This window comes from Mchenga conophoros, linkage group LG8, assembly GCF_057382185.1.
Source record: "Mchenga conophoros isolate Kocher_MC1m ecotype Shallow Benthic linkage group LG8, M_conophoros_male_GT1.1, whole genome shotgun sequence".
Taxonomy (NCBI): Eukaryota; Metazoa; Chordata; class Actinopteri; order Cichliformes; family Cichlidae; genus Mchenga; species Mchenga conophoros.
In genome coordinates, this window is record NC_140533.1 from 25164460 (window position 1) to 25191631 (window position 27172).

At 38.6% G+C, this 27172-nt stretch overlaps 2 protein-coding genes across 10 annotated transcripts in view; one reads left to right on the forward strand and one right to left on the reverse strand.

Moving 5' to 3' along the window:
* LOC146568864 (ankyrin-3-like) overlaps positions 1-27172 on the forward strand; it is a 128033-nt gene that overhangs the window by 14507 nt on the left and 86354 nt on the right. For all 8 annotated transcript variants that reach the window (XM_085285193.1, XM_085285195.1, XM_085285196.1 and 5 more), the window contains exons 2-4: positions 21011-21112; positions 21543-21641; positions 26672-26770. In XM_085285193.1, the coding sequence (XP_085141319.1) occupies positions 21011-21112; positions 21543-21641; positions 26672-26770 (300 nt within the window). The remainder of the gene's footprint in view (positions 1-21010; positions 21113-21542; positions 21642-26671; positions 26771-27172) is intronic.
* Positions 5418-10039, reverse strand: LOC146568865 (microfibril-associated glycoprotein 4-like). Of its 2 annotated transcripts, none has more exons than XM_085285191.1 (6): positions 10019-10039; positions 9870-9924; positions 8786-8983; positions 8306-8402; positions 7961-8128; positions 5418-7827 (listed from the first exon to the last, which is right to left on the reverse strand). In XM_085285191.1, the coding sequence occupies exons 2-6, from the start codon at positions 9873-9875 to the stop codon at positions 7577-7579; spliced, it is 720 nt and encodes a 239-aa protein (XP_085141317.1). In that variant the 5' UTR covers positions 9876-9924; positions 10019-10039; the 3' UTR covers positions 5418-7576. The 2 variants fall into 2 exon arrangements, with proteins under 2 accessions (XP_085141317.1, XP_085141318.1); XM_085285192.1 differs by having other exon boundaries at positions 10014-10029.

The window sequence follows — 27172 nt, forward strand, 5'->3', positions numbered from 1 at the left end:
CGAGGTGAATTGTCCTTGGAGTATGAAAGAATATCTTAAAATTTAAGGAACCTCTCGTTCATGTTTATTTGATCAATCTTTCCAAAAAAGATTCTTGAGATTTTCTTTTCGGATTTTGTAGCAAATTAACACAAAGTGAAGTTGTAACCAAAGTGAAATGATTATAGATTGCTGGAGGCAGCTACAGTTGTAGCCACAGCTGCCCTGGGGCAGACTGACAGAAGCGAGGCTGCCCTATCGCACCATCGGCCCCTCTGGCCATCACCTGTAGGCAGCAGGTGAAGTGTCTTGCCCAAGGACACAACGAGCGAGACGGTCCGAGCCAGGGCTCGAACCGGCAACCTTCCGGTTACAAGACGAACTGCCAACTCTCCGATATATATATCGCCAATATTTCAGTTTATTACGATAGCTGCAGCATGTCATGAGCTTGTTGTACCCATAAGTTCTGGTTTTACTTCAGCCATCCGTGGCTGACAAAGGACGCTTAATTAAAAAAGTGTAGGACATTAAAATGGGAACCACAGCTCGCTGTCTATGAATGATGATGGTCACTTGGCTCGAGACTCAGCAAAGAGAGGAAAAAGCAATGCTGATGTTGAACATTCATCTTAAGTGCCCTATTGATTTACTGAGCAATTTCTTAATTAGCTTTGTGCTCTGTGAGCTGTAAAGCTAAGCTCACCGCTCACATAGTGCTAGTCTCTGTTTACTGAAGTCTTTTATTGTTGAGAATCAAGCTGATAAATAAAAAGCTTGTAATACAAATTTAATCTAAAATACCACAAAATTGATTTGTTTTTTAATGCTTATTCTTTATCAGTCAAACTTTAGATAATAATACCAGAAAAGTGTTACTTAAGTCCATATAAGAATTATCAAATTTTTTTGGACATCTCCCCAGAATCCAAATATTGTGATCATTATCATGCGGATAAATTAGTAAAATTAAAAGAGAAAAACAATAAATCTTAACAGTTAAGAACCTGAAAACCAGTGAAGTTGTATTTGATAAATGGTATAATTATTAGAGTGTAGCTCACAGATTTTCTGTTCAGTGATTCATTAACAAGGTTAAATTGTTTCAGGTCAATTAATGTTCAAATAAAATAGTGAGAAAAAATGCTTTATTTTGTATTTTCCAAATAGATTGCAGTTCGTCATCTGGGACGGACATCTACAGCAGCAGTACAGCTTAATTATTTCAATAAAACATCAAAAGCTGGAAGAAATAAATTCCATAAATTTTTGACAAATCAGGCTAATTTTATCAACCCATATTAGCTCATGACAGGTCATCTGTATAACTTTTCTTATTTCTTTAGTTAGAAAAAATTGCAATGCCAAAGACAGCCATGAGCTGTTATAGTTTTGTTATAGCTTGTTATAGGTTTTAAAAACCATATGTGAGGAATCCTGTGAAACACGTTGGTTTATTTTACTTTTTTTTTTTTTAATCGCTTTATCTGTGATCACCAATTCCTCTGGATGCATTGCCACGAAATTTTAAAATTACATTTAACGAACATAGATGATGAATCCATGGGTGGATCTAGAGAAATCTTCTTCTTAGGGTGGCATGGAAATCAAATGGGGTGTCAAAATCAAAGAAATTTTTTAATACATATGCAGATGTTACATCTGTTTAAAATATTTCAAATGTAATAAGTATACACGTTTCATATAAATATAGTCTATAACTTAATTTGTTTCTTTGCCCCAGATAATTAAACAATTCAGTTACATAAAACATGCAAATTTTGATTTCATGCTCTGTATAGCCTATATAATAAATAAGTATGTAGTCCACGAAGTATAAAATCCAGAATGCTTAATGCTTAAATTTCCACAAAATGCCACAGATTTTTCTATGATGGGGGGGGTAACAATATACAACATATTCAGTTCTAGAATTTATATTCAGTGTTAATTGTAGCTAGGCTCAAACTGTTAATGCTATCTTACTTTAATAGGCAACACTGTTATATGCAAAACTAGGGTGGCACTAGGGTGCGACATGCCTGGATGAATCCTGCTGACTGATTTTGGTTTTCCTCTGAATTATTATGATTTATTGTTACTTGTGTTGCCTGCAGGAGGATTATGACTTATCCAGTTATATATCTGCATCCATTGGACAGAGGGACTCAGAATCTGAAAATTTGTTGACTCTGGTTAGTGATATGTGATACTTTGAGTGTACCCCATAATATACAGGACAGTAAGATGGCAGACTTATATGTATGTAGTTAGTGAAGTCCGACGTCAGGCACAGCCTGCCATGGTAAACATGCTAAACATTGCTTTTTTAATATGCTGATGTTGGCTTTTAGAACTTATGTATCCGAGCACAGCCGCTGCCAAGATGGATCTAACCTCTTAGCCTTGTTAAACTCTAATATCAATATATCCCAAAAATCCAATATCAGTAAAGCTATTTGTATAATGAGGGAAAATTGATGTTGCAAACAGGATTTTGTGTGTGCATGTACAGACAGTGTGATTGTTGACTTGCACAACACACTTACTGCTCATCCCTGCTGATGCATTACGTGCTATGCATGCTGTTGGTCCCGGGCAGATGTTAATTTATTCATGACCAGTGCTCTGTCTCTGTCAGGGAAGATTAGCAGCGAGCAGTGGTACTGTACCTAATCCTATCCTCTCTTTTCTTCATTTTGGACCTTATTGTGTTTGCTTGCTGTCAAGTAAACCATATTGAAATTAACTCTGCTTTAAGGGTGTTTTGGGGAAGGCTAAGAAAACACGACTGACTTCTGTCTGAAGGTGTTTCTATCTCATTTCTTGTTTGTCCTTTCTTCTGAGCAGTCAGTCAGTCTGTCTGCTTCTCAGTGATCATACGCACCCATATAGACGTGCAGGGAGCCTTACATCAGCACAACCCTGTAATCCAGCAGCTGAGCGACGTCATCTTCTGCCATCCAGTGAGAGGAGCGGGGGACGGGTTTGCCAGCCAACTGTAAGGAGACCTAATGAGGCATAGGGCTTCCTGATGCATGGTACATGTGGTTTCAGCCGGCGTTTTAACTTCTTAAAAAGACACTAAAAATATAGCCAATTTGTCATTCAGTCATGGGAATGTGCTTCAGAAGAAGAACAGATGTGGAGTCTGTCACGATGAGCTGCCGTGAAATGTGAAAAGAAATGACAGAAAAGGGGAGTTCAAGAGTTGCTGTGTTTTTATCCTCGTCCATCTGTATCTCAAGTGCTGTGAGAATACAGAGACTGCAGTAGCCAAGCAGCCAATCAGATTGTGGCACTCAGAAGCCAGTCAGAGGCAAGACAACAGACATGCCCAGAAACACACAGGTGCTTTCATCTGCTTATTCTGCGCAGATTTTATAATATACACAATAATGGATGAGACTGTTTATCAAAGAAACACAGTTTTATGTTGCATTCTTATGCAATCAAGACTTTATTAAAAATGACTTTTGCATAAAGTAATAAAAACACATTACAACAAACTGAGATAGGACCTTCTGTTTACATGTTTTACACTCAGAACTGGATTTTTCTTTTACATTTTTTACAAAAACGTTTTTTCTCTCTTGCTGCAGTTGATGTAGTATTACTGAAAGGCCACTAGGGACTGATAGAGGACCTGAAAAATGAGCTTTGTATTTGTGAGACTGTGCACACTGTAATGGTTTAGTTAAAATACTTAACACTTACACTTAAAAGCAGTCTTTTTTGCAAGTGCATACAAATTTTAATGTTATTCTTATAGTTACAAGTTATATATTTTAAATTCCAACAGGGTTGTAGACTTTTAATCATCAACAAGTTTGGCTTCTGGGTTCAGCTTCTTAATATTTGTTTTTTCTTGAATGGTTCTAAATTGGATATCACAAACTCTTCAGCAAGTCTGAGTACACTGTTTGGAGACTGGTTGCCTCCTGCCAGACAACCTGCACAGTCACCTTGGGTTCACCTTGCATGCCTCGCCTCACCCAGAGGTTAATGGGAGGATTGCTCAACCTCGGGGTCTCCAGTTGTTTGCTACAACTGCTTGCAATCGGTCACTGAATGCAAAAAATCACCACAAAATCGCCACAATTTTATTTTCTAGCTGGGATCCTATTTTGTGTTCTAGTGTGACTGAAGCACATTCAGCAAAGATATATTTTCACTAGTAGAGCGTCTCCTTCTCTATAATTTACAATATTCTGAAAACTGACTGGAGGGCACGTAGCAGAGTAGCATCACAGCTGTGTAGTGGTGTGTTTGGTTTAAGTTCTTACCTAATGTGTAAGACACATGGCTGAGCAGTAAAAAACAAGACAAAATATAGAATATTTAACATGAATAGGAATCTGACCAGACAGTCAGTGCAATTTCTTTCTTAGTCTGTGCTTGTGATCTCTATATATCGGTACCAAAACATTTTGAGGTTTAAAACCTGCCTCTGCTGATATAGCTGTCTGTTGCTTTACCAACCATCACTATGTGTGTGTGTAACATCTATACACCATTGTACACAGATTTTACTGGTGCCAGTCCCACCACATCCATGCCATGTGGGTTACTTTCATTGTCAGTTCTTATAGTTTTAGCATCAAAAGGCCCCAACTGGCCCACAACATTAAATGAACTTGTGAAATTTAGGAACCTCAGTTGCCATGGCAACCCATCCTTCTCAAATTCTTTTTGCCTCCCTTCACAGAAGCCATAAAATACCAAATACGGATCATTAAACTCTGTGTGTGGGGGGGAGTGTGTCATGGTTAACTCTGATTCTGTGGAGCCTTCTGTGAAATCCTAGGCGCAACATACCTGCGGTGACAACAGAAATATATTCCTCTCTTTGTTTATTCCTAGAGTTCATACACATAAAATAGTGCTGCAAATTAAAAATATCTTCAGGGTTTGTCAGGTTCTGAGACATTTTAGCAAATCTTCAACACTGGAAACAGCTTCAGGCTAAAGAAAATGTGTTTAATAAGCATTTAAATAAGGGTATGACCTCACCTAACAAGGTTAGCATTTATAAGTTATACCAGTGAGTCAAAGCTGTGTTTTTCTAATTTTAGTTGTGTGTGTTGTTAAAGATGAGAGCTAATCCTTAATATTGTTATCTCAGACACGTAGTTTTCACTGAAAGCACAGAAGCCCCACCCACCTGCTATTTAAGCTTTCTGTCTATGAAGGGCAGCCAATTGGAAGAGGAGTAATTAAGAGCTTTTTTCAGACAGTGGAGGGCACAGTATAAGATAAATGAGGATTTTGAACTGCAGTACACCTCTGGACCTCTAATTAGCCTCTATTTAAGTAGAGGCTGATATTTTCTTGACAAATCTTCACACCAGAAATAAACAAATTTCCCACGTGTGGGACTAATAAAGGTTATCTTATCTTAACAAACAAACAAACAAAAACATTAAATAGATTACAAATGTACTTTTGTGTTTTTAATACGATTAAACAGCCAAGAAAAATGTGTTTAAATAGCATACGATAATAGAAAAATTAAAAAAAAGACTACATGTAACCAGTGAAAGCAGGACTCAATAATTACACAAAGCATGGTGTAAATCCAAACAGGTTCACTAATATCACCCAAATAACATCTAGCAGATATGCATTTAGCTCACTTTTAAAGCATCTGTGCAATGTGAATGTCTTCAAGTCAAGTCAGGCTTTAGGCGGCAGCTATAGACAGTTAGAGCTATAAAAGATGGATGTAGCTTTTACCATGACGTCATCCACTGGTTTCTGATGTGCCATTTTGAAGCCTTGACATGAGTGTTTCTGCTGTTGCCATCTTGTATGCAAAAAGCCAGTTATGACGAGCAGGGCCAGGTAGGGCTGCTCAATTAATCGAATTTTAATCACGATTACGATCTGGGCTTTCAACGATCATTAAAAATGACTGAGCCGATTATTAGCCCCTCCCTCATTTATCCGCGACACCTTAAAGGCCGGTCCGTGAAAATATTGTCGGGCATAAACCGGTCCGTGGCGCAAAAAAGGTTGGAGACCGCTGATTAAGAGGACCCGAGGGAAGCTCGGAAAGCTAAGCAGAAGTTATTTGGAGAGTGACTGCCGTTGGTTGAAAAGAGAGTTTAAAAAAAAACTTCAGTGGTGTTGCACACTATTTTATATTATTTTTTTAAAGTCATTGTTAACCCTTTAAAGCCGGTCAGAGCAGCATGCTCCGTTTTGCGTAACTATTTTTAAATCCCTGTAGAACCTGAACCGTGTAAGCTAGCGCAATAATTTGTTTTGCATATGAAACCGGAGGAGTTGTACTTACATCTTATGACATCAGCTTGTCCCGGTCACGGTTTCGTTCCACATATAGCTTTGCAAAAATTGCATAAAAAGCGCTTGCAGCAACAAAAACATAATATTCCAGAAACACGCTTTGCCGTTCCTATCAGCTGTTCGTAACACTTCCCACAGTGAAATGATGCACATGCTGTTTTCTTTGCAAATTTGCATCATAGGATTGTTTTTTGTTTTTCCTGCAATATATAAAAATTGCTGTATCTCCAAAATAAAACTATGAAGACACTCAAAATAAATTTCCTGTTGTTGTAAACTATTTTTTGCAACTTTATTGTATTTAAAGTTTTGAGGGATAAACCTCTTAAATTTCTCCAAGTAGAAATATATGTAAACAAAACAAAAGTGATTTTCAATTTTTTTTGTAGTTTATTGCACTTTTTTGCAATTAATGTAGTTACTATGGACTTAATGCATACATATTAGTAAAATATGGGCTATAACAGTTGTATAGCAACTTGAAATGCTCCCACAAATGGCACTACAGCGTGTAAAAAAAATAATATAAGCTCTGGTGGACTTGGTTCTATAGTAGGTCTTAAAGGGTTAAATAAATATCGTCAAATAATCGTGATCTCAATTTCAGTGAAAATAATCGTGATTATCATTTTTGCCATAATCGAGCAGCCCTAGGGCCAGGTCTGACGGTGACTTGTGATCAACATTTCATTAACAAATGAAAATGTGGTTTCATATCATAGATATACAAGATTTACAAATTAGACTTAATTTAGAGCCTGGGACTGTTTTTTGTTGCGTATGAATACATAATGTTGTGCTTTTTGTCCGTATCTCTGGTGTTGCGCTGAATCTAAATAGGTGGTCATGAAGGAACATGTCATCCAGTGTTATCAGCGCTTTTTGGTCAAAAAAATATTTCCGTTGTTATTTTGTTTGTTTATTTTTCTGTTTGTAAAACTTTATGGAGAGATTTCTTATCTGTCCATAATTTTATTAGAAGTAAGGGTCTTTAAACTTGCAAAGTAAATAATGTTTGGACTCAATCCATAGGAGAGATTTTTCAAAGGATTCTCTATCATGGTTGGTTAGACATTGAACATTTTTGCTTCATATCATAACAAGCATATGTACTAAAGTAAGTAAGATATGAAGACATAGTCCTAATGTTCTTGAAAATATCATAAACTAATGTGGATACGGGGACTATGTTAATAAATACAAAAGTTTCACAATTTTACAAAATTGTAAAATATTTCAAATCTAGTCACATTGCTAGTTCTCCAGGTTGTTGTGTTTTGGTTGGTTTTTATGTAGCAGCTGGTCTAATTTTCATTACCATGGTTTTTAGGGAGTATTCAAGCCCTTTAAAAGTTCTCCAGTGCACGCCAGTTAAACGGGTTGAAGGTCCCCACATGTAGATGGCATTGGGGTTGGCAGCATAGCACGAGCTGTACCAGAATCCTCCATAGCACACCATGGCACAGTTCGAAGGATGTGTATCTTGATCATTGTCAATGGTAGTGAATTTCATTCCATTGTGAATACTTAGAGAGTCTCCTGGAAAAACAAAACAAAGCAGAAAACACAAATTTTGTTTCAACTACTAAAAAATCCTAACTTTGTTGATAGATTATGAGTAGATAAAGTAAAAAAAAAAAGTTCTTATAAAAGAGAGAACAAAAAGTCCCACCTGCTGCCCCTTTGATGAAACTTCCCAGGTTTAACTTATATCCATCTGACTCTGGGCCAACAGAGAAGGAGGAGTAATGGGCAAAGACCTTCTGGCCTTCAAAATCTTCCATGTCGACCTTCAGCTCATAGTTCTTGCGTTGGGTTAGCAGATGCATTGTCTCCAGGCCTGGGAAGATAAAACAGTGAGCAACTGTGATCATCTGAAATAAACTGTTTTAGACAAATTTGATGAGTTTGAGCCGATGTTATTGTTGTTAAGAAAGGAGAAAATGTACAATAAATAACAGTAAGGTTTATTGACTACTCAGGCAAATTTAATCCAAAAAAGAACGATGAATTTTACCCAGCCAGTACTCTCCAGCAGCGCTCCCAAATCCGGTTTTGTAGTGCTCCCACTTCTTGAAGAAGTTCACTGTGCCATCTTGTCTTCTCTGAATCACCTGGATTTAACAGAAGTTTCACACAAACTGTCAGTAAAAGGCAAATTATAGACCCCCCAGCAAAAGGACTCCTTTTAGCTTTGCTAACTTCACACAAGGTAACTAAAACTAAAAGGTCTTCTGGTGCTTCTCCCTTACCTTTAGATTTAAATATATCTGTGTATAGAGATGATCCTTGAATAAAACCAGTCACCCATGAGCATAAAAAGATATTTAATACAAAATTCTGACTGTGTTAAACATGAATTTTTGAGCCAAGATGTGTGAAGCAGTTCATAAAGTTAAAATAGGTAAGTTCTGGCCAGATCTCTTTATCTCTTATTTCAAGATCAAATTCAGAAGAGGTAGATTAGTTTGGAAAAAGAGGGCTGAGCAATCCTCACCGTCCATTTTTCTGCTGAGTTGTCGATGTCGTCTTTGCTCATGTCACAGTAAACCTGCACAGGAGAGGTGGAGCCAGCTGGATAGATGGTGTATACTCCATCCACGCCTGCACCACCTCTGTAGATGTCACTACAGTCTGTGGGCAGAGGGGATTGATAAGCTGCTGCAGGCAGCAGCACTGCAAACACAAGTCTGATCTACAGCAAAGAAAAAATAATGTCTGTCAAAGTTAAGGTTTGTAACAGGATCATGCACATTACAGATGATACCTTAAACTTTTAACATTTTCATAACACAAGGAGGCAAGCGGTTTTTAGTGCAAGTGCTAGTGCAAGGTTTTTCTGGAGCTAGTTTAAAGATGAAATGATTTTCATAGTATTAACCCTCAAACTGCACTGAAGATATATTTATTTGTCATGTTGTGTGGACTTATTTGACATCATATTAGTTGAAGATTTGGTGTGAAGTACACAGAGACTTTACCAGGAGAAATTATGGTTGCTGGGATTAGGCCTGTAATCTGTTAGTCATGAGTCAAGCTCTGTTATCTCTATATTTGATTGCTTGGCTCTCGGGTGGTGCTGAAGAGCTCTGTCCTCTCTCTATCTCTAGATCCTCAGTTAATGAGTGCTCTGCTCCTGCAGTAGACTTGACTCTACTTCTCTACTTTGCCGTCTCTAATTTTATTGGAGAAGGTGGCAGTGATGCAATTTAATGATCTTGCTGGAGTAAATATGCAGTGCAAGGCTGTTTGACACAGTTTTAAAATGGCTATGATTCTCCACAAATTTGCTCAATGGTTGTGTCTCGGATAGATTTTATTTATGATTAGAGCCTCCGGGTTAATGCTAACATGCACAGGGCACTTGTAAGAGGCTAAGGCTAAAGAAAAGTGTGGCTAATATCAGGCAGGCACACACTAAACTACACTTGAACAGCCATAGAAGGAGAATGAGGTTGCAAATAAATTATTTTAAATATTGTGTCTGTGAAGTTGTAAGAAACTGTAACATTAAAGTATCGTTTGTGATGCATGTGTTTTTCTAAAATGAGATAGTTTAGGCAGCATCATATGTTACATACCATCATTCTTTTACCAGCTTGAAGTGGTTACCAAAGAGAAGCCACTGCAGATCTCCTGAAAAGAAAGAAGAGACAGTTTTAGCTTTTAACAGATTCTATAAAGTTGATTATTGGAGCCAAACATGCAGTGGGGTCAGATACTACCTTACCAGTTAAGTGCTGAACCTAATGTGTTTCCAGAGTAAGCAGCTTCTTTTATATTTGAGCAACTCTGACTGTTTCATCACCCAGTGTTTCCCCCGTGTTTTCCCACATGCAGTAACATAGTGTTTATTTATTCTCAGTATTTTTTACCTCCCTCTCTTGCAGTTTGTGTTAGTACAGCAAATACATTGTATCTATTGTAGTGTTTCCAAAATCCCTTGTCTTTTGTTTGTGATTATCTCATTTTAAAATATCTACTGATTTTGGAAATTCCTTTACAAAACTTATTTTCACTGTTGTTTTAGGTTTGATTGAATATCTGGGCCTTTAGCTTCACTCTGGTCATTTGCTACAATATTTGTCAACTCACTATGTCAGATAAGGCTATGTTAGTCATACCATTTTGCCTTTTTGTGATTGCAATGTGCCCTTTCATCATAAAAGAGGTGATATGAAATAGGCAAGATAAATAATCAGGAGTTATAATAAAAAGGTAACCATAGTTTATTTGAACCATGACCTGAACAATGACGATATCAATCCCCCAAATTTAAAAAAGCAATAATTCAGTAAAGTGGCAAATTGTCTTTTTGTCTAAACCTGAGCAAACATACATTTTTGTAGTTTTATCAGTTTTGCTCCACTCTCCACACATCAAATTCATTTCCACTGTGCTATTCAGAAAATAATTTTTACCGGCATACATGCAAAAAGTGTTGGCCAGCTGTTGCCCTGCCACTACTGAAGTCAGGACATAAAATGCTTATAACTGCTGTTATGGATGGTATCACTGTATCTACACATTTGGACTAATTTATTATAAACTGCTATAAGCAGATCAACTCTGACATTCAAAGACACTTTATTTGATGTTTCCAAGACACTAATGCTGCTTACCGAACTATCAAGTTAGCTCAAAACTGACTGCTAACACAATTGTCTCAAGCTTTATTGTCTTGACATGCCTGCTTCTAAATGGATTTTGTCTTGTTTACTGATATTCTCAGTCTCCCTGACAAATTCCTCTATGAAGTTAACCAATGTTGTCTGTCTCTTTAATATCTCCCTAATCTACCTGCTGGACTTTGACCCTTGAAGTCTCTGCTTGTGTGTACTTGTGTATGTGTGAATCTCACTGTATTGGTGAAGAAGGAAGGTCGAGGTAAATATTTTGCGCATGTGTGTGTTGGTGGTTTTTACTCTGACACTTTTGTTGTGTGAGTAGATAAAATGCTGATACTTGACTGCCAAGTTTTTTGCTGCAGTTTATTTTAGGTGCAATGGATTGTGTTAACCGCTCAACCCACACACCTTTTTAGAGTCAGACAGGAATTTTCACAGGTGGAGAGATTATTGTACTCTTATTCCATCCTGCATTTATTGTAAGAGATATGCACACCTACCTCAGTTAAAGTATCATAATATGGTGCACCAGTGGGCAAGCAGCATATAATAATAATGTATACTTTATTGATCCCCGTGGGGAAATAACTTGTTTTTCTCTGCATTTGACCCATTCACTCAGTGAAGCAGTGGGCAGCCACTAAGCAGGTGCCCGGGGAGCAGTGTGTAGGGACGGTACCTTGCTCAGGGGTACCTCAGGGTAGCCGTTCAGTGGACTCGAACCCCCGACCTTCCGATCATGAGGCGACTACTCTACCTACTGAGCTATCCCTGCCCTATATGGCTGTTGTAGCTTTTAAGGTCACACTGTTTTTATAGTTATATAAGGTTAGATGGGGTTAGACAGACCAGTGATTGCCAACCAAGGGCTTACATCCTTCCAAATGGTCACAAGAGAACTGTGAGGGTTCATGGGTTTAAAGGGAAAATGTGTTTCTAGTAAAACTGTTAACTCAGACTTTAAGAAAGACCTTCTATGCTAGTTTCCAACTCCATAATTTTATTTTTGAACTCTACTAGTGTATCTTTGAAGTGATTACAGTTTAAAATAACCCTTAATTTTATTATAAATTACTTTGCGCGTGGCCTCATTTCAACCTCCATCTGAATGAACCAAGTTTCCATTTAGCCAACTTTCTTACAATTTACTGCTAATGGCTTAGAACAGGGTGAGCGTCTGTACTCTGAGCTAGAGCTGTGTGCCTACATGACCCTATGAGGATGTCTGCTCAGTGACATGATATAGAGCCAAAAGCAGAAAAAAAATGTCTGAAGTCTGAGTTTTTGGCTCACACGAATTATTTGTAGTCAACCCATTCTTTTCCGCTTATCTAATACAAGGTTGCGGGGATGCTGGAGCCTTTCCCAGCTGTCTTAGGGCAAGAGGCAGGGTATACCCAGACAGGTATTGATGAGAGGCGGGGTCTGTCGTAGGGATAAAAACATGGAGACGGACCACCACTCGCACTCACATTCATACCTATGGGCAATTTTAAATCATGAATTAACCAAACCCCACTAACTGCATGTCTTTGGACTGTGGGAGGAAGCTGGAGTACCTGAAGAGAGCCCACGCAGACACAGGGAGAACATGCAAACTCCACAAAGAAAAGCCCTGGCAGGATGGTGAAATTGAACTCAGGCCCTTCTTGCTGTGAGGCAACAGTGGTAACCACTGCTACTTGGAGACAATATTTACGTCAATATTTCAAATATTCGCTGTGTTTAAAAGCAGAATCTGCCATCATAATAGTTTTTGACAGAAATTAAGGAGAAAGCATGATAGCTTCACTTGAACTTTGCCACTTTGTGGGAGGGGGGGAGAAAATTACATGATAGCTTTGTGTGAGCCTCAGGCCAAAAAGGTTGGGAACTAAATTCTTAAAAACGTATTACATTTTAAATTCCTCTTAAATATAAAGAAGTGAAAAGAACTAGATGGGATTTTTTAAAATGTTGCTTTTAACAAGTAGCTGTTGGCATTATTATGTCTCTAAAAAATAGGGACTAAAAAAATTAAGGACTTCAGAAAGAATCTCTTTATAAAAAAGTCTTGAGTGTTAGTCTCTGTATTTGTTCAGGTTTTACAGCCAGTCTGATGTGCATATGTTTATCTAGACTAGGATTCATGAGCGTGAGTCTAGTTTTTTTATTGTGAGCTCTTTTAAGTAGTAATTATAATAAAACAAACCTTTCTTTAAACAATAAAAACTAAACTGAAACAAGTTAGTCCATTTGGGAAACTAGACAAACATTTTTAACCTTAATAAAAATCAAAACTTGAAAATAGAAAACTCTTAGCACACTGGCGTGCACACTCAGAGCCTCTGTCCTCTGATCCGGTGCCGCCACCTGGTCTAAGATTAACGCCGGAAGTCTCCTGCCTCCCCCATCCCTCCCTCTCGTCCTCCTCCATGCTCTGGACTTTCTCACTGCAAGCTAGGTATTTTTAGCTGTGACATAATGCCCCCCTCTCTCTCTTTCACTCACAGCCTTTCACTCTCTGTCTTTCTCTCCCTCCCTCCCTCTCAAACACCGACAGTCCCTCCTCCTACTCCCTCTCCTCTCTTGCCCCCATCCCTCTCTCCCTAGCTTCCAGGCTAGGGCTTAGCTGCTATAATTGACTGCTCAGGTTTCACACTTTCAGCTGCGGGCTGAGAAACATGGCAGTGGAGGAGGCAGCAGAATATTTGGCAGAAGTAAGTCTTTACTGTACTTTACTGTAAAAGTCACTGAGCTCACAGAGTTAGCCTCCTGTCTCCTGATATGCTGCTGTAATGCTAACAGGACTAGAGATTGTGTAGCTGGTGGGATTTAGTGGTGTTGTAGCAGTTACCCGTCCAGACATGAGACACTGTCGAATGATGGTGATGGGAGATTGTAGACTGGGGGTCTGTTGATGGGATGGGTCGCAGTGATAACTCTGCTGCACCACTCTGCTGCAGTGCGTGTGTGTGAATGGATGTGTGTGTGTGTGTCTGTGTTTGTGTATGCACTCCTGTGTGTCTTGTTGCAATCCTAACTACCTAACTGTGATTGCACATATATAAAGTCCCCTTTATTGTGTTTTTATAAGTCTGTAGATACGATTTCCAGTGGATATAGTTTCATGTTACAGACTGATATGAATGGAAGTACCTGACCTTGGATAGTGGCGCATGCTCTGTATTGTTTGTGGAAAAAAGAAAACAAAAGAGCAAAAAAGGAAGCTAAAAACAACAAGAATGGTGAAGATTGGTGCTTTAATTCATTATTAATGTCGCTTTCATTCAGCTGTAGGAGTGAGGTAGAAAGGCAGCTTAAACACTGTTATGTCTTCAGTAACCTGCTGATATGTGATATACTCTATGCAGCATTTTCTGTCTTACTGTAGCCAAGCAGTAGTTTAACAGTAGTTAAAGTGGGGTCACGTAATATGTAACCTGGTTAAACACACAAGTGGGAGGGTGTTAATCTTAATGCCCTGTGGAGTTAGCAGAATACTGTTTGAGTTTTATAAGTGTGTCTATAAAATTAGCTTCTACACAAAAGCTAGCTGGTGATATGTATGACTAACTCTCACTCTCGTCCCTCTGCGTCAGGGGGCAGCTCTCATGTTGGAATGTGTGTAACTGTATGAGTGTGAAGTGGCGTGTTGTGGAAAAAGAGCGACAGAAGCATTCTTTGCATATCTCTTTCACGGATAAATAAAGTTGCACTCGAATGGCACTTAGCAAAAAGCTGAGCAGGTCTCCACTCACATGGCAATTTAAAACATGAGCTTTGGGGTAAACAAAGTTTTTGAGTTTGAAGCCTTTATTGTTGCGCTCATGTTGTTACAATCCTACTAGATTGAAGTCCTACAAACTAGATGGCAAACTAAGTGGAAGTTATACACAATCAAATTTGCAAAGTTATTTTGTAGCAAGGTAAATGTTACATATAATTATTTTTAATTACATGTCTGTTGCCTGACTAATTATTATTATTTTCACTGACCAAACATTTAGTTGTTATACAAAATGCATTAATGAGACCAAAAGCCCTGAATAGCTGTCTTCAAATTGATTTGCTTTTTGTTGATCCAAGAGACCTTACAGGAAACCCAGTTTTCTGTAAGGTCTGAAAAGACAAATAAATAACCAAATACATTCTTCAGCTCCACTGTAGACAGAAATATTGTGATAAAAGTGACAACTGTGTTGGCTCACACCAGCCAGGTTGGCACAGTATCAGAGCGGAGCAACCTGAGAGCGATGATAACAAATTTATTGGAAGTGTGTGACAGGAACTGCAGACATCAACTTTCATTTGAAAAGGAAAACATGATTCTTGGTTCTATTATTGTAGCTGAATGGCCTTCGTGGGCAGACATTCCTGAGTGCACGTAACCTCTCCGGTCACTTTGTTGAGCACACCATGCTTATATCAGAATGAACTCCCCTTTGCCTTCAGAACTGCCTTAATTATTTGTGGCATAGATTCAACAAGCAGATCCTCACATATTGTTAACCATATTGACTTGATAGCATCAGACAGTCAGTCGAGCTTTGTGACGTGGACTGTTTTCCATCAGAAGATGTGTGCACTCTGGTCAGATTTAATACTCATGTCGCCCATGGCCTACATCATCAGACTGAACCATTGATACAAGGCAGGCAACGTTTTGGTGAGCAGGTGTTTCCTGTTCTTAGCTGACAGGTGTGCTATTCTTTAGCCTATCTGCTTCAAGGTTCAACTTGTGCGTTGATGCTTTTCTGCATAGCTTAGTTACTACGAGTGGTTATTTGAGGTGTTTTCGTATCAGCTTAAAGCTGTCTGTCTATTCTCCTCTAACCGCTCACACCAACAAGACATTTTCACCCAGAGAACTGCTGCTTACTGAATATGTTCCCTTTTTTCTCTGTAGCCCCAGAATTGGTTCGGTGGAAACCAGGATTACGTTTAACCTCCTAAGACCCGAACTCTTCCACGGCATGCATTTTTAATTTCTCTTTGAAATTTGGGCATATTGGGGGCCGATGAATGTAAAAATAAAAAGCAACCTGGCCAAAAAAAGAAAGCAAATATTTTGTGAGCGTAGATACAAATGTAGGCACGGGTCTTAATTTGATTGGGTATTTTCAGTATCCAGTACATACAAGTATGCAACTGGGTTTTCAACAAGCACAAGTGTGTTTAGTGAAAATATAGCAATTAAATAGTCAAAAACTGCTTTTCTCTCAGTCTTTGAAAATGTACTTACATTTCTCCAGAGTAAATAAGTGTAAATAAATGTATTCTGGAGCTCAAACTGCATTGTTTTCTTTCCTGGGTGGCTGTAGCTCAGGTGGCAGAGCAGGTCAGCCACTAATCAGAAGGTCGGTGGTTCGATCCCAGGCTGCCTCCTCGCTGCATGCCAAATATCCTTGGGCAAGATACTAACCCCGTGTTTGCCTACTGGTGGTGGTCAGAGGGCCCGGTGGTGCCAGTGTCCGGCAGCCTCGCCTCTGTCAGTGCGCCCCAGGGCAGCTGTGGCTACAATGTAGCTTGCCATCGCCAGTGTGTGAATGGGTGAATGACTGAATGTAGTGTAAAGCGCTTTGGGGTCCTTAGGGACTAGAAAAGCGCTATACAAATGCAGGCCATTTACCATTTCCAACACATGTTCATACACGGATAAAAAGGATCTCTCCCCAGCACAGGTTAATGTCAAAAACGCTCTGTGTTTATTCAGCTTTAGTCTAGCTGTGCATTTGTGTTGGTAACAGAGGCAGAAAATACGGGTTTCTTTTCATGAACATCTCAAATAAAAGCTATGAAAATATTTAAAGATTATATTAAAAAAATGTTTTGGCATCTGTCTTCATCTTGATTACCTGCCATGCAGCAGACAGTCACAGCAGTGACGTGGTTATTTTCAGTGTCGTGTGCTGACCAAACTGGGAAGTCCTGAGCTGGACTGGTGTTGCTCTTTGACCAGAGTACTTTTCCAGAGGATGCCGCTTTGAACTGGAACTCTGATAATGCCCTGAATTCTAAGCAGCCCAGGCTGCCCCCACATTAAATTTGAAAGGTTTGGCACCAGGCCTTACAATCCGTCTCTGGGTTTTAAAAATCTCCACGGCGCACTGTTTCCGGACTGGTAGAAAGAACTCTTAGTAAATATTTTATTTTGAAATATGCAATTGCAAGAAAATATCCTTTTATTTTACAGAAATAATATGGGGACACTATTATATGTTTCGTTTTTACATTTGCACTGTTGATGATAAAAACTGAATTATGTCAGGGCCAACTCTGGCAAACAGGATAGTCTTACTACTAGAGTGTTTTATATTAGTTGGGACAGTTTACTAGATCAGTGTTATTGATATGGTTTCTATTTTGTTTCAGGTTGAGTTACATGTTACAGCAAGGTCAGGCAAAAAAGTATGCAGGTATGCATCTCCATAGAGGTCTAAATAATGACAAGAATCTGTAACCTTTACAAAAGCTGCAATGCAGTACTTTCACTAAAAGTAATGTTAAACTCCATTAGAGAGGTTACTTGCAGTTTCAGTCATCCAGGAAACTCCTGTGTTTGACATCCTGTAAGCTCTCCTGTGTGTTTGCGTATATGTGATGATGACCTTAGGTAAGATCTATTCACTGAGTGGGAAATGACCTCAGCAAATAACACAGCTCATGGTGCAATGAGCTTGACTTGATTGTTCATATCACTGTAGAGATTTTTACATTGCGCAAAGACTGATTGTGAAATACACAATACAGTTTAAAGCAATAGCCCAGTTTATTCAGTTCAATTATGCTTTTAATGAAAACATTAAGGCTGCTATAATCTGTATTTTTACAGGAACAATGCATCAAAGGCAAAGTTGAAAGATGTAACTTGATTCAAAGTGAATTCCAGCTTTGCTGCTTCAGTTCATTGTCATTGGTCTTTTGTGATAGCAGGCAGCAACTACAGTTCCTGCTCCATAACAGAGAAATGTAGCTGGAGACTAGCTGGTGAGCACAGCATAGCATTTAGCAGGGAATGTAGCTGTGTTGTTCAAGTATTTGGAGGTTTTGTTGATGAGTGCAGAAAAGGTGGAGTTGATGTACCGTTGTGGTGAAAGCAGAGCCAAGTGTTAAGCAAAGCTGTTGATATACTGGTTTTTGCTTTCATGTATGACCATCAACTGTGTGTAGTGATTGAAAGAACAGGATCAGAAATACAAGTGGCAGAAATTATTTTCCTCTAAAGGCTGTCTGGGCTCAGTCTTAGAGATCAGTGAGTTCAGTTATTTTGTCAGAGCTCAGAGTAGAGCCACCGTTCCTCCAAACATCAAAGTAAAAAGGAAAAGAGCACCCCGAAGTGTTCTGATTAGCATCCCTCCTGGACACCTCCTAGCTCAGGTGTTCTACCCCAGACACACACACTGTGCCTCTTGACTGGCTTGGGATCACCTAGCCAGAACAGCTTGAGGAGGTGCATAGGGAGAAGGGAAATTTTAAGAAATCACACTCTTCTCTTTTTTAAACTACTTTAAAGCTGCAGTTTAGCATTTGCCATCATCCATGTCATGGTAAACAAATTCTTCTGTTACCATTCTCAGTGATGCTTGAAAGTAAGACAAGTGAATTAAATTGTCTTTAATGAAGTGAATTCTGTATCAAACACTATGTGAAAATGGGTTTGTGAATGATCCCAGATGTGAAATTAAGATAATCTCCTGGAATGATAGGATCTGCCTGATGCTAACTTTAAATCCTTTCATCTACTTTGTTGAGAATAATGCAGGTTAATGGGCACATGAGCAAACAGTAATTTGAGAGTGCCTATCCTGTGCACTGTGTGGGCATCCATTCAACTACATGGGTGTGGTAGGCTGAAGAATCACAGCACTGCAATCATGAAATCAGATACACACACACACACTGACTATCTGCCATCTTTTCAACCTTTCTGCTGTCACAGCGTGCTCAAATTCAGCCTGTTTCTGCTCTGCCTACATAGGCCACACCCTGAAATCCTGGCACACAGGGACAGATATAAACATGTGCACATACAGCATGTTCACTTCCCTCTTTCAGAATCCTCAGCTCAGCTTGATAATGACACATGTTTGCAGCTGTGACAGGTTAACTGCAAATAGCTCTTCAGCTGCTGCTACTGCTCCCCATGGAGACACAGTTAGTCATCAGGGGTGCTCGCAGTAGATGTTAGGGTTGACTGTGTGTGTTTGGTATAATTATACTCCCTTTGCAAAAAAATACACTTTACTTTTCAAAAACAATAATTTTGGATGCTCCCAGCATCAAATGCAGGTTTGACAGGTTTGTGAGTGTACACTTTATTCAAAACCTAGTGAGGGTTTAATCATGTTTACTACTGGGTAGCTGTAGCTCAGGAGGTAGAGCAGGTCACTTACTGATCACAAGGTTAGTGGTTTGATCCCTGGCTCCTCCAGTCTGAGTGTGAATGTGTATGAATGTAGTTAGGAAGCAGTCAGTTTAGAGAAAGTGTGTGATTGACTGAATATGGCCAGCACAGGACCACCAGTGTGTCTGCAACTGCCTTTGTACTGGCCCATGTGTGGGCCACATCTGGCAAACCTGGTCTGGACCACCAAAGGGCCGTCATTCTTTGCAGTATGTGGGCATGTGTAAGCACATTCTGTGGGCCAGATCCTGGCCATACCAATTTTGCTGTGTGGGTCAGTAGTCAGTCCCGTGTCTAGCCAGCTTTAAAAAATATTTGTTTTTATGTGTTGATAAGATGGATGTGATCATTTTGTACTAGTATAGTGTTTAGTATAGTGTTAAATCTATGCTCTAACCTGATGTGCATCTTCTCAGAAATGTTGCTACATGTTGTAGTTTTATAGATGCCAACAGCTGTGATAGGCCTGCTTGATAGAAATATTGGTTAACAGAAAGATTAATACCTCTGTAAAAAAAATGCAATAGGCTGAAATAAATGTAGCATGCTCATTATGCTAATATATAATACTCTGCCAGGTTAGACATGCCATTTTTCACATTTTCATAGTGCTGACAATGCATTTACAGATTAATTTGGTACTGATCTTCTCTTCTTCCTGCATCCAAGACATATTACCTCACTGCAGAGCGTTGTAAGCACACCAGCAGATGAGTGTAAATGAAAATAATGAGCTGCAGTCTTAAAAATGTGGTGTCTTGTGTTCCTAAAGTTGCACAGATACCACTATGCTTGTTTGTGATGTAATGCTTCCCAAAAGAAAGGCTGCATTAGTGACAAAGTACTTCTACTCCATCTGATTGTGATCAAATGTTATTGATTCTTTATTTAGTTACGTTGATTAGTTTCCTGAAATGTGCCTGAATAGAATATCAGTCAAAACAGGATAGTGAGTTAAATTTCTTAAGATGCAAATGCAAAAATATCTTCTTGCAAGTATCACGATAAATAACTTACTTCTACATATTTAATTTTAAGCCGGGGTTGTCAAATTCAATTAACTCAGTGCAGTTTGATGTTTAGCTTAATCCAGATGTCATTGAATCTGTAAAAAAATGTCCCATGCTGGCACCAATCAAACTTGAAAAAATGTATCAAGCAGAATAAATCCTGTGGTTTTTGGCTTGGATTTGGCAGGCTGTTTTTTCTTGGCTGGGTTTTAGGGTGTTTAACCCAGCAGGCATGTTGAAGACCACTTTATTTCTCTCAGACCCACTCTTATAAATGTTTTCCTATTTTGGCTCTTATTCAGCTTCTTTGAGCCCTCAAAGGGTTTACCACACACATTCTAATCTATTCATTTTGGCTAATAACATACAAGCTTTGGGGGATTTACTCAACTTATCTCCTGTTGCAAGGATTCATAAGTAAGCTTTGACACAAAAATAATAGCCTCCAAGTTGTTTTTCTCAACATATTTCCAAAGTATTAAATAGTCTAAAATAAGCTTCGAACATTAAATATTACTGCTGTTTTAGGATAATAAATACTTTTCTTTTTACATAGGAAAAGTTTATTTTAGCAGCATTCGAAGATTCTAATTGTTTGTGCATTCATTTTTTCCTGTGTGTGTCTTTTGTTCAGCTCATTGTAATACATTGTATGTTTAGGATAATAATCATTTTCTCCTGTCTCTGTCTTCCTGCAGACAGACGTAAACGCTTGTTATCTGCGGGCTGCTCGGGCTGGCAACCTTGAGAAAGCGTTGGATTACCTGAAAAATGGGGTTGACATTAATATTTGCAATCAGGTAAGCTTGCTAATAAGACTGCACCATTGTAGAGTTTTTTAAAGTAAAATTTCCATATAAACAACTCAAACCATGTATCCAGTCTTTTTATCGCTGAAACTCCAAACTCAGCTTTAAATTGTAGGAATAGTTCTTCTAGTTATTTATATAATTTGTGAAGCAGGCGCAACCTTAGACTATTGCCATGCCTGCATGGTCACCAATTCAGCCTATGGTTTGTTGTGTTACATTCCCTAAATGCACGACTTACAGGAACTAAACTAAATTAGTTCAAGTATACCAAATGGTTTGGATTCAAAATCACACATAAAGAGTTTATATGTTGAATGTTAGTCTCAATAGAGACCAGATTTGCAGGGGAAAAAGCAAAACAATAAAGATTATTTTAATTTAATCTCCATTCCTCTTCCTCTCTTTTCTTTCTCTCCAGAATGGCCTCAATGCTCTCCATCTGGCTTCGAAGGAGGGCCATGTGGAAGTGGTGGCTGAGCTCATCAAACAGGGTGCCAATGTGGATGCTGCTACTAAGGTGTGTGCCACCCAGGAGTCGCATAAACATACAATCACTCACACAGGCACACTGTGTATGCATGAATTCACAGACACACACACACGCAAAGTTTGCTGAGTCTGCACCTTCCCAAAGTCACATTGATTAAGCAGCAGGAGAGGAGATGAATGGCTGCATGTGAGTAGAGAGGTCAAGTACTGATTTAGTATAAGTCCTGTCACGGACATTCCGGTATTTCACCACATAGGGCTTGTTGGTCTGGTAGTGTATGTAAAGTGTTTGACAGTGAAATGCTCCACTGCATTAAATTTATCCATTAGAAGAAAGGCGATTAAATTCACGATGATTGGATTTTCTGCCATGATGCTGACATCACCACACTAAACTAGGTTAGTGGGAGTAATTAGGTAATAACTCACAATTCTTACAGATGTTTCCCAGCACTGAAGCAGTCTGCTTACAACAATGTTTTTAAAAATACTAATACAGGGTCGTGGTATTAACACCAGAGACTTGCAGCTGATGCTATTTGTGCCCATGTGCCATGCACTATTAGTTTACTTTGTCTGCTTTTTCATTATATTGTTCAAGATAGTTGATGGAGTCCCTCAAACCCTTCTGTAACACATCTGTGCGCATGAAAACTCCAAAATACTGGGTATAAATGTGTAAGCATTTGGTTAGGCTTGATAGTGACTTATTAATACTATCTGAGCATGCTGGAAGTGAGTGAAAAGGCAGATGTAAAAACAGCTCAACAATTAATAAACAAAATTGCAAAAAGCAGCTTAACAGGTGTAACAAGCAAACTGAAGTTGAGGTACCCTGCTACACCAGCTGACAATGTGATCCGATCAGCTAAAACTCTTTAGCAGTTTAAGTAATTTTAGCCTATGAGCAGTTACTGTTGCCCCTGCGAGCTGCTGTGCAACCCCTCTCCACCTGAGCTTCCCCTTTTCATGCTAGTTTTTCATACCTTTATAGAAAAGGCAGATCTGATATTAAAACATAATAGTGCACATTTGCAGACAGTCTCTCCAGTAAGAACTTCACAGTGCTGCAAGTAGTTATTCACATAAAACACGATAGGCATGGTTACAGAAACCTAACTTGGTTACTCACATGGGAATTTTGTGTGACTATTCTGTTCTAATCTTTGAAAAGTCAACTTTCTAACTAGAATATCTGTCAGAAATGCTTCCAGAAGGTCAGATACCTTAGGAAACTCCATTATCTGTAACATACAAAAGCTGATAATCCATTATTGTCCAGCTGCATATACAGGTGACATTTAATTGCACAGGGCAGAAAAAACACAAGAACAAGAGAAGAAAAGAGAGGCCTTTGTAGCCCTGCAGGTGTGAGCATTGTAATATATCAATAGTTCTCTGGGACTGTAACCTGAATCCTTCCAGAAGAAGACAAATTCTGGTTTTAATATGTGCTTATATAGTAATTATGCAAGTTTTTAAAGTGTGGCTGTAATGGCAGCCCTTGTAAGTGTTTTATGTGCGACATAAGTGAGCCAAGGAAAGAATACACTACTGTACATTTCATTCAGTCACAATTTATGTTATGCTGTGATGGGGGAAGCACTTCTATTCATATTTAGCTTGAATAGCAAACTAAAACTACAACATTAACAAAAACAACTATGTCAAGGAATGCTACAAAACTTGTCAGAAAATGTCCAATAACAGGTTTTCTCTGAACAGACATGTTACAAAAGCAGTTTAAAGTTGTCTTATGTGTATCCCTCACTCATACAATGGCTCCCAAATGAGCCATGAAAACTTCAAGAATCCCAAATTAATGTCAGAATCAAACCGTTGTATCTTGTTCTAAACTAGATTCAGCAGCAGTAGGAAGGAGAGGCGAAGCATGTGAGGAACGAAGCGAGGTGTATGTACAGAGGGTTTAGTGGCAGTAAGAATGACAGCATGGCGACAGCTGCTGCTTGCTATGGCTCACACACATATAACAGGTGCATCCATTAGAGCTGCGTATGAGTAATGCACATATCAGACTAGCTCTGCTAGTCTTTTCAGTATGTAGTAGTTTTCTTCTTTATATTTCCATTTTTTTTCTCTTTCTGTGACTCTTGAACGTTTATCTTCCCGTTGCACAGTCTGTATCTGTTATTCAAGTTGAACCAGTGTTCAGAAGTAATGCTATAACCTTAATTTTCACCCTTAACATGTGCATATGTGTTGTTCAGGGTTATGTATATTTAATCTGTATATATCTATATGAATATGCTGGGTCTATGGACAAAGGGAAACAGGCAAAGTTTCTTTTGGTTGCACACAGTTAAACACTTGATGTGAAGTGCAAAAGATGCAGTCTTATAATTAGCTAGCTACTGACAACAATTTAGCTGTTTATGTTTTCAAATGAACAGTATCTGACAGTTACCGTAGACTGTGTTAGGGGCCTAACAAGTTATAAATAATGTGGCATCACCAACAACAACAGTCCTATAAAAGGACAGGTAAAGCATTGCTCTAGAAATGCTGTTTATTTTGGTAACAAAGCGCAAGACCAAGTTGACTGGTTATGAAGTATTAGTGCTTGCAAGTTAAGGCTAATAGGCTAACTGCTGGTGTCCTGACTGTTGGGCTAGTGCACTTGACTCAGTCGTGTCATAGTTAGCAGAGCTGGACACATCAGGATGCTCTAGTACTCGATAAGTTAACTACTGTTAAATGCCAAAGTAAACAAAGAATAAAATTCATGCTAGTAAAGTTAGCATCAGTTTCTAGCATCAATCAGCAGACCAGCTAATGGATTCAGATTGTGTGCTCATTTTCATTCAGTGGGCAGCCCTTTAATCTGTGCTCGCCAACAGAACAAAAGACAGTGAAAATGAATGATATTCATGAACAGATATGAACAGATTTTGATTTGTAGACTTATTCAGTTTGTCAGTCTTCTGTTTTTGGGGGAATATGCTCTCTCCAAGCTTTACATTATAAATTATATAAATTATACTAGAAAGTGCATTTTCTGAAGAAACTGCAGTGTGAATGCTTGAATCTGAATGTATGCACTGAAATGAATTAATTGCTGAATTTTGAGTTAAAAATATTGAATGAAATTAAAAAAAAAATCAAAAAATCAAATTTAACCTGAAAACAAAGGTGCTGAACTGCTAAAAGCTGAAGGTTACACAGAAGAAGAAGTTGGAAAAAAGCTGAAAATGCTTTAAATGTAAATTAGAAAACCCTAAGAAATGAGAAAAGAACATTTAGAGTCAGAAAACATCTGAATGAATATTAAAAGGTCATATTCTTTGAATCACTGAATGAAGAAAATGTGATCCCTCCACTTTGATCCACACGGTTTAAAAAGTTTAAATGCCTGAGCTTTGAAAGACACGGTGTTGGAAAGAGAACAATAATGGCGACAATTTGAGGGTAAAATGATGGCTGTAACACTGTGGACACAGCAGCAGTTGAAAGAGAAGTGCTTAAGATGAATCTTGGTACAGTGGCAGGCAGAGCTCGTTAAGCAGGCAGGTGTGAGCCTGGTTGCTATAGTGACCGCACCCAATGGCTCCATACACACGTACACAGACATGCGCCTCACTTTTGCACCTTAAAATGAACAGAAAAGTCAGGCCGAAACAAATCGTTCCCAAATGAAAAGTAAAAGTCGTATTGACAAAATTATTTCACCGTGAGCGACAGCAGCTTCTAGTCTACTGAATTCTCAGTTTTCATGCCTGTGGAGTTTATTATATGGACATGGTGACAGTGGAAAGACACCATGCTCTTCTGATTTTCAAACCAACCTTCTGAGCGATTTTAACATTAGAGTCTATGGAAGAGTTGGAGGGAGGAGGCTGTGCATTGGTGACATTTATGAAAGAACCATAACACCTAGTACAATAGTAAACACATTGGATGAAAGAGGACAGCGATGGCTACATTTTGAGGGTAAAATCATACCTGTAGAGCAAAGGCTGCGGACACAGCAGCAGTTTTAAAAAAGATTTTAAGATTAATTTTTTTGCTCCTCTCACTCTAGCAGTTGAGCTGCCTCACTCTAGCCCCAACATTCCGTCCCATACACACCCATTATAAACTCTGAAACGGGTGAAAAAACATCATGAAACTTAAACTGGAACTGAAGAAAAAGTATAATAGATATTGAAAAGATAAATACAAGTTGAATAGTTGAATGTCTTGTCTTCGTTTTAAAGTTTGAATGGTGGCTCTATGTCAATGTATGTGGAAGTAGATACAGTTTAAAGAGGATGAAGTTGAATGAGAATTTGAAGGGTCTCCCCATTGAAATACATTATAAATTTTTGTTGAAAAAAGTTGAATAAAATTAAAAATATAAATGTTAAAAATGAGAAAAATAGAAGCAATGTTGTCCAAAAGAATAGGAATCTAACGGTGTTTGAATGGTTTTTCTAAGTTGAACGGTTTTGAAGGAGTTGGCTTTCAAAAAACGTACGGAATAGATAATAATAATAAAATATAATAATAAAGATTAGAAGAACAATACTGTGAATGCTTTTCAAGCATTCACACTAATTACAAGGTGCAACTATTATTTTGTTAGCCTAATTTTATTTATAGTTTTTGAGATTAGCGCTAATCATAGTTTGCATATACACACACAGTCCCAAAGTTATATTAATTGTCCTTTCCTGTGAATTCTAATTTATGATTTACAGACATCACAGACAATGATATCATATTGCAGCAAATATTAAGGTTTGATTGAGATAGGACTTTAATAAAAAGTGATATTTTTCACTCAATTTGCAGCAATCAGACACTGAAGCTTGTAAAAGTACTTTAAAAGCTTCCATAGCATTAAGTCAATCCATGCTGCTTTTAACTCTCCTGCACTCCCCCAGAGAGATGTGTGCAGTTTGCACTTCTGCTGTAAACAAGCAATATGCAAAACATTTCTCCTGTGTGACTCATAAACATCCACATAGCCCAGGCCTGTACATGCATCCAAAAAGCTAAAAATAATTCTTCCTAAGTTTTCCTAAAATTTTAAATGTTTGTTTTGTTTCTGTTCTTTAGAAAGGAAACACTGCCCTCCACATAGCTTCTCTTGCTGGACAGACAGAGGTGGTGAAGGAGCTTGTCACCCACAGTGCCAACGTCAATGCTCAGTCTCAGGTAAGGCATCCCCTCTCGAAAACACAGACACATGAACTCACAAGGCTGTACGGCGAAATCATCTCTTTTGGAAGACCATGTTTGAATTCGTGCATTCATCCAGAAGAATGTGTACATACAGGGTCCATTTGTGTGTGTGTGTGTGTGTGTGTGTGTGTGTGTGTGTGTGTGTGTGTGTGTGTGTGTGTGTGTGTGTGTGTATTTGCTTGCTGTGTCAGCAACTCTGCTGTGCAGCTTAGCCCACATTCGATAGTCAGCATGCGCACACACTCACAGTGGACTTGTCACCACAGCAACTATAACGATGTCACTGTGAAGGCTTTGGCTGCAGCTGATGAGAGGAAGAAAATGACATCAGTATTGATGACCTTTAATCTTTAGTGCTGACCTAAACTTCTTTCC

Excerpts from the sequence above, each read along its gene's own strand:
- LOC146568865 (XM_085285191.1), bottom strand. Across the intron at positions 8,403-8,785 it reads ACTCAGCAGAAAAATGGACG|GTGATTCAGAGAAGACAAGA; the intron begins GTGAGGATTGCT and ends TGTTAAATCCAG. Across the intron at positions 8,129-8,305 it reads TGCTGGAGAGTACTGGCTGG|GCCTGGAGACAATGCATCTG; the intron begins GTAAAATTCATC and ends TTATCTTCCCAG.